Source organism: Sylvia atricapilla, chromosome 7 (assembly GCF_009819655.1).
Source record: "Sylvia atricapilla isolate bSylAtr1 chromosome 7, bSylAtr1.pri, whole genome shotgun sequence".
Taxonomy (NCBI): Eukaryota; Metazoa; Chordata; class Aves; order Passeriformes; family Sylviidae; genus Sylvia; species Sylvia atricapilla.
This window is the reverse complement of record NC_089146.1, coordinates 16,990,036-16,997,537: the sequence shown is the minus strand read 5'-3', so window position 1 is coordinate 16,997,537 and position 7,502 is coordinate 16,990,036. Positions and strand designations below refer to the sequence as shown.

General features: G+C 37.4%; 1 protein-coding gene across 9 annotated transcripts in view; it reads right to left on the bottom strand.

The window, feature by feature from the left end:
* Positions 1-4,616: 4,616 nt before the first annotated feature.
* Positions 4,617-7,502, bottom strand: part of ATF2 (activating transcription factor 2) — a 48,601-nt gene continuing 45,715 nt past the window's right edge. For all 9 annotated transcript variants that reach the window (XM_066322765.1, XM_066322774.1, XM_066322770.1 and 6 more), the window contains one exon: positions 4,617-7,272. In XM_066322765.1, coding sequence (XP_066178862.1) covers positions 7,046-7,272 — 227 coding nt within the window. In that variant the 3' untranslated portion in view covers positions 4,617-7,045. The remainder of the gene's footprint in view (positions 7,273-7,502) is intronic.

The following is a 7,502-nucleotide window of genomic DNA, read 5'->3' as shown; positions in this document are numbered from 1 at the left end:
GTTTTAATCTCTGCAGGGTACAATGTATCATACCCAGAGCTGCAATGGCACTCTGCTGGGGTGACATGCAGGTGGCATTATCTAACAGGACATTGTTTGGCATCTGTTAACCTGTGTGTCAGATTAAACCATGCAGGAGTGTTTCCCTTATTCTGCAGCAGGAGTAAGGAGACTGTACATGATGATGCACAGCAAGTCTGTGCACTGCTCAAATTTTCTTTGACTAAATTATGCTTGCTGACAGAAGCATTGGTGGTCAGTAGCAGTGGCTAAATCAGACCCTGTTCTCATACTAGCTTGGAAAAGACTCATTATAGAAGGAACCTTACTTCACTAAGATAAAATTAATCGTCACCTCTTCATAAAATCAGCACTAGCTTCTTTGAAGTTGGTAATGTAGAAAAGCTGCTTTTAGTCAAGTATTTTAAGAAATTGTGCACTGCAACACTTTAAACAGCATTATATAGTTTTAGTAATTATATACCTGAACTTTTTTTAGTTTAAGTTTAGCTTAGTACTATTCTCCAGCAACGTGAACTGGACTACAATAAATTAGTAGACATGTCAAACTAAAAGTTTTCAATCTGTGAAAGTTTGTAACAATCTAACTGTGACAAAGGGGCGACATAAAGTGTAGTTCCATGAAGGAGGGGTGTGTGCCATTATCCAATATGTGAAAACAACAACAAAACCTAAACTAGACATGAAATTACAAGAGTGGGTAAAGATCTTTCTTGAAACAAAAGAAATCTGCCACACTTTTTTGACAAGGAATAGAACAGAATTTATAGGACAAACTGGTACTTACAATATAAGGGAAGCATCCAAGTCAGTATCATGTGTTTCCACAGCCAATGCTGGGCCATACATGACAAATACAACCCTGCTGTCACCTCGGAAACAGCATTGTGGTTGTATGGTGACTGGCACCAGAGCTCAAGGCTCTATGGCCACCAACCTTCCCACACAGCATTCAAGAGAGTGCTGCATAATTTAGAGAAGAAAAAAGTCCTGTTAGAATCAGGACTCTGGAAAGTTTGGGTAAATAGTCAGGTACAGGATAAAGAAATATTTTACATATTCACACACATATTCAAGCAATAAATTGTAAACTTAATGGCTTAAGATTCATTAAATAGTCAACAAAATGAGCAAGCATTCAAAATGTCATCCAGTGAAATATACAGCACCTCCTTGGTATTTACAAGGATTATATATATTTTCAGCAAAAATCATTAGCCTTCTACAGCAATTCTGCTGAAAGAAAGACTGAAAGAAAGAAAACTGAAATATTATCCTTTTGCTTGTTTTCAAATCATAACCAGCCTGACTATAAAGTCTCCTGGCATTTTAAAGGCAGCCAGAATGGCTGTACTATACATTATATCACCTTTAAGAATATCTTTCTCAACATGGCATTATGAATAACAGGATGTTTATACTACTTACCTCAAGTGAGATCAAAACATTTCCAACATCATGGTAAATATTTGGAAGAAACAGATCTTCACAGAATGCATCTCTGTGTCAGAGGAAAGGGTTGCTATAATTGAGCAGTGAAATGCAGCACCTTCTTTGTGCAGACGTTTTCCCCCTCAGTTTCATTTTCTCAGTTTATTCAGGGCAGTTTGTTTTGTTTGCTGCTAGCTAAGGCAGAGCTCGTTCTCTCCTTGCTCATCTCTGTTTTCTCCTGATTAGAATCCCAGATGTAGGACAGATACGTTTTCCCATTTTCTTTTTAAACATAAGCAAATGAGTAGGCTTTTTGAAATCATTCAGTTAATAAAATGCAGCAGCCCAGCTGTTTCTCAAAGGCAGTATTTTTGCCTCCTGTAATGGTCTAGAACAAGTGATTCAGCTAAAGGGAGGGAAATACTATTCAGGGACTGTGCTGGTACTAGCTTGCAGCAAACCGAGAGCAGGAACCCTTTAGGCAGTAGGAAAAAACCAGACATTAACTTTTGTCTTTCAGGTAGCTAAACACAGCCATCAGACCAGCTTTCAGCACATTCCATGCACCTGGGCACAGCTGGTGTGAAATGGAGTTGCAATAGCTCATGTTTGTACTTTGATGTACTGAGATAGCCACAGGCGAGAGTGAGGCAAGGAAAACATGGCTATCTGCAATCCTGTTTCTCTGAAATTCACCCTGGCCGTGCCCTCATTCCCGAAGCCCATCTCAGCCCAGCACTGACAGTCCTCCCTAGGCCAGAGTACTCTTCTTTAAGCTTCTTAATTGCAAACTGAGTATCACCAGGCCCTGCTGCCCAAGGTGGCTACGAATACTGCCCACTCTGCCCTGCTGTGTTTCTGTTACTGGTATTAAAACCAAAGAAGAGCTCCTAAAAGCATGACTCCTTTTCTTTGCTTCAAGCTGTTCTGCAAATTCTATGCTTGCTATCATTTCTAGTCAGCCTATGCAGCTTAAGCTACCTCTTTACCTATGGACTAAAAATAATAATTGTCCTTGCATAATGATTTTACAACACTTTTCTGATTAACGATTCACACCAATTCAATTGTTACAGGTAGTTTGTCTAAAAACCTAAGAGCCTCCTCTCCTGTGCCTCCTCTTCCCTCAAAAATGATTAGGATAAAGTGCTTGTAACAATACAGATCATTATAGAAAATGATAACAGAAGAGGGATAAAGACTTTCAGCAAGGGTTAAATTACAGTAATTACAGAAACGGGACCAAATTTATGCATCTTCTTGTTCTACTGACAGCTTGTGATTAGATGATAACTCGCCCCACACCTAGGAAGTTAAAAACTTTTTTGGAGAGAGTTGCACTTTGCAGAGTTATGAAGCCATCAGCATACAACTTGCACTCACTAGTTGTGCACATAATCTGTAATGAAATCTTCTTTTTTAAAGAAACCTTCTGAATTAGAGACTCAGAAGTGCTTCCATACCTCAATATGTATTTTATAATGTATCTTAGTTTAGGAAGATGTAAATATCAAGATAACATAAGCTTCTCATACCTATTTTAGCTGATGGCAAGGTACAGAGCGTGCAGAAATTCCTTTTCTGGCTTCTAACTTCAAGAAATGGAAGTTTGCTATAGAGGGTTAACACAACCAAGGAGGAAGCAATATGAAAAAAAGAAAGAATTCCACACTGAATACATAAGCACTTTCTGGGGCTCATCACACGAAGAATAGTATTTTGAAGAGGAAGAAAGTAAAGAAAAAGGTAGGTCATGATTCTACATTCCATAAAGGAATGAAGAAAAAAAGTCACATTAAATCCTAAAATTACCATTAAAGAATATGAAACTTTGAAAATTTCATTATAAAATTGTCCAAACCAACCCTACACAGTGTTACACAACGCAGGTTAAATAAGTCATACCTGTGTTACTTTTGATACAATGGTTAAAACAAATGTAAAGACTACTGCAAGCCAATCCTGCACTGACTGTTCTGCAGTGTAAATGAGCACAGTTCCAATTATGTCTCTACTGAGGGAAGCAACAGGCAGCATATAAATGCAAACTGCCTTCATTAGACACATTGTCATGAGTATATTAATCATGTCAAGAAGCATTGCTCAAGCTTCCTTCAGTGCAATTTAACATACCTTACTTTATTAGGATGCACTTAATTTCACTATGCTTTTTCCTCATTATCATTTATGATGACCAATTAAAATGTTTGCGTCTGTCTCTAAGCAAATTACTCCTGTAACTCAGGTAGCTAAAATCACTGCTCATCCCACACTTCTGTCACTCCTTCTCTTGGTGTAATACCTTTCTTTGCCCACCCTCTCTTACCATTGTAAACAGAACACCCCCCCTTACTTAGCTGGAATAGTTAAGATAGAAACGCAAGTCTTTTTGCAGCACACACATTAAGAAGTGGCCTGAGAACCCATTATATAGCCTTTTGTTCCCTTAGAATCACAAACACAATTCATGGTCAGAAAAAAAGTAATGAAGCAAGGGAGGCCTCACGCATTTTTCTCAGATTAAAAGTTTGTGTGCAGCTTCACTTCATTTGGTCCATACACAGAACAAATGCAGACACACAGCAACTTCACCCTTTTGTTTCCTCCAAAACCTTTGTATTTGGGTTCTGGCACAAGCTTTTCAAATGATAGCAGAATGTGCCATTCCATGCATGTTTCCAACATCCATAAATAAACCCAAACCATTTTTACCATTCTAAACATCAGACATAAGGGCATGATTTTTTCTCAACCTTTGACAACACAACTGTGAGCCCTTTATTTGATTACAGCTGTTATTTCTGGCTTCATGTATATTGAAATAAGATTAAAATAACTGGAAGTTAGGTGGAAATTCTGATCATACACAGCGCTTTTGCTGTGGAACTCAGGGCAACCAGGATTGGCAGAGCAACATCTGGGATCACCAAGCTATGTTTATGAACTCATTTATCTGTGGATTACCTTGGGCTCCTGGAATTAATGATATGATGCTTGTTCCTGAGAAGCTGCTGGAGCTTAGCTGCAGAGCAATGCTATTTGCTTTATTTTCTCAAGAAACATACGTGTTCTTGTATTTGTAACATTACTTTGACATTACAGTAATGACTTCCAGAAAAATGCTGATAATTGCAAAGATGAAGAAATAAGTCTGAAGACAGTGCTGCCTTTTAGAACAATTATAATTTCATTAAAATAGGAACATAACTGAAAGATAGATTTTATTCTCTTTGATGATTTACTCATGCAAACTGCACATAAAGGAAAACAGTACAGTTTGTGAAACATGTCAAATGTAAAGACCCAAAATGCTAAGTACAGAAGTAGTGTGACAACATCTCAAAATGGAATCCATGATAGTACGGCTAATACCTTTTCTCTATTTGCTGAACACAGATTTTAATGGTTCTTGTTCCAGCCCCACTGTTAAATTCATTAACTGTTTACACATCTCCTATACACTTATGTAGACTTATTTTACAAGCGCAACAGTTTTGTTATAAAAAAACTCCACTTATATGATTTAAAAGCCTTTGTGTTTAGGAGAGCAAATTATAGTATAATCAATGAGGCCGCATCTAGTCCACCAAAACTACAATGAAAAGTGACTGTAGAGCTTTCTTGCAGAATTCCCATTTTGTGCCTTTGCAATTCATTTCTTTCTCGCAAGACGTCCATTGTATTTAACCATCCTGGAAACGTTCAATAACTGTTACAGCTTTTTATCTTGAATTTGGGAAAGTAAGACTTTTAAACACATGAGGTTATCAACACAACTTTCTTAGTTTTAAAATACAAAATATTTAGAATCCCTAATATTTTCATGCTTAAAGCCCTGCAATGATACATATATGACTTACATACTTCTTTGTCCAGTTTTCATTACAGTATGGTTGTATATATATTGCAGAAATTATATTTTCCTGTGGATCAATTACATTTTTAGATTTAAAACTGAACCAAATAGAAATTTGATGGCACTGACACTTGAAAACACATGGTATAGTGTGGAAAAGGAAGAGCAAATGAATACACAACCCATTATAAATGCATTAAATCTTTGTTATATACATAATGGAATCCTGCTTTACTGCCAGTTGCTACTATGCATCTGTTTTTGCTATTATACAAAGTTTTCCGACCTGAAAGCACACATCTACTTTTTTTAAAACAACTTAATCTATTGTAAAATATTGTACTGTATTTTGAACATGAGTACAGAATCAAAATAGATAATGGCACATTTAAAAAACTCAATATCCTACAGATGATTGGATAATGAGAAAAAGTGTACCTACAATCATCTCATCAGAAACAAACTACATCATGGAATGTTAGTTATCCAAGTTCACACAGTAAATAACATTTTAAAACTGCAATCACCTATCAGCCAGCATCACATTGAAGGCATCTTTAAACATTCAAGCAAAAGACTGCTGGCATTAACTACTGAACCATTCTCACACACACACCACACACACCACATTATAATTACATTGTTTCCAAGATACGGTAGATACTGATTTTTTTTGTTTCCACAAGAAAGGTATCAAAATTTTTGCTACTAAAAGATGACAGTGCTTACACAAGAATTAAGTACAAGTTAGCTTGCAAATACGAGACAATGACAAAAAAAAGTCGAGTTGTCTGAAGAAGGATTTTAGGCTTTTCTGGCATCCAAAACCATGAGCAAACTCCTTAGTCTGCGACTCAAAAATCCACAAAATATCAACTTACTTTGGAATAACAAGTATTCCATATTTGATAACCCTGTATTTTACAATATGCTTACTGGTTTCAGCCTAGCAACAAGGGGTGGTTATAGATATCTATTCTGACTGGAGAATTAAAGCTCTCCTCCCACCAGAATCAAGTGTTGGAGTGGGAAAAAACCCACCTGACATCAATTAAAAAAAAAAAAAAATCAAATCTATTTAGTAATGATCCTCATCTAGGATTGGTATGTGCATAAGTACTGTATCTCATATACTGTACTGGCCCTATTAAATTAAAAACCCCAACAGTTAAAAGCCAACCAAAATGCTATACATAAAAAACCCAAATGTTTTTCTTCCAATGTTCTTCCTCTCATAATGTGCAAAACAACAAAAAGGCAAAAAGACTAAAAGCAAAATTTACTGTTACTGTCTTTCTCTTGCCTAGTGCTTTATGACCTTGCTAACTTTACAAAGTCAATAGGGACTATGCAGAACTTTGGTATAAAAATGTCACATAATATTCCTATCACAGTCTTGGGGATGACCTTCAGTAATTCACCCCAATGTTTGTTAAAATAATACCAAATTAAAAATGAAATAAACCACATTGTACTGTACACGCACTTTACACATTAAGCACAAAAAATAACTAGTAAAACTAATACTTAAAAAAAAAAAAGTCTTTTGCAAAGAGACTAGAACTGGTGTTCTGTCTTATCTCCACCTGCCAATTGTTAAAGCCAAATTTAAGTTGGATTTTTAAAAATTAATAATTTTAAGCTACAATTTCTCCTAGATGGAGACCGGTCTGTTGTTGGTTTCCCTTTAAAGTCACGGATGCGTATCTAAGGAACTGATGCAACGCAAGTTTTTAATCAACTTCCCGACGGCTGTGCCTGGGAGGGAGGCGCCAGGACGATCTGGGACAGCACAGGCTCCGTGCTCTGGTCCGCCATCTGCGTGAGCACCGAGGTGGCCACGGCTTCGGCCTTGGAGGTGGAGCTGACGCCGTTGGAAGTGCTGACGGAGCTGTGCTGGATGGCCTCTGCGTGCGGGCTGCTGGGCACAGAGATGTCTTCTGAGCTGTCGTCTTTATCTGCCGCTGAACAAGAACAGGGCATTTATTCTGTCCCCGGAACGCACACCGCCTCATCCCGGTAACAGCAACCACCCCCTAAGAACTAAAATTCATGCTGTAATGCAGCAAAAATCGCAAAGAACGCTTACTTCCATTTTTTTGGTAAGAAAATGCTGCTGCTTTGTAAGCAGGAAAACCGGACTGCGATATGGATTATTCAGGAAACCAGAACATTTTCACTTCTTCGAAGCCAT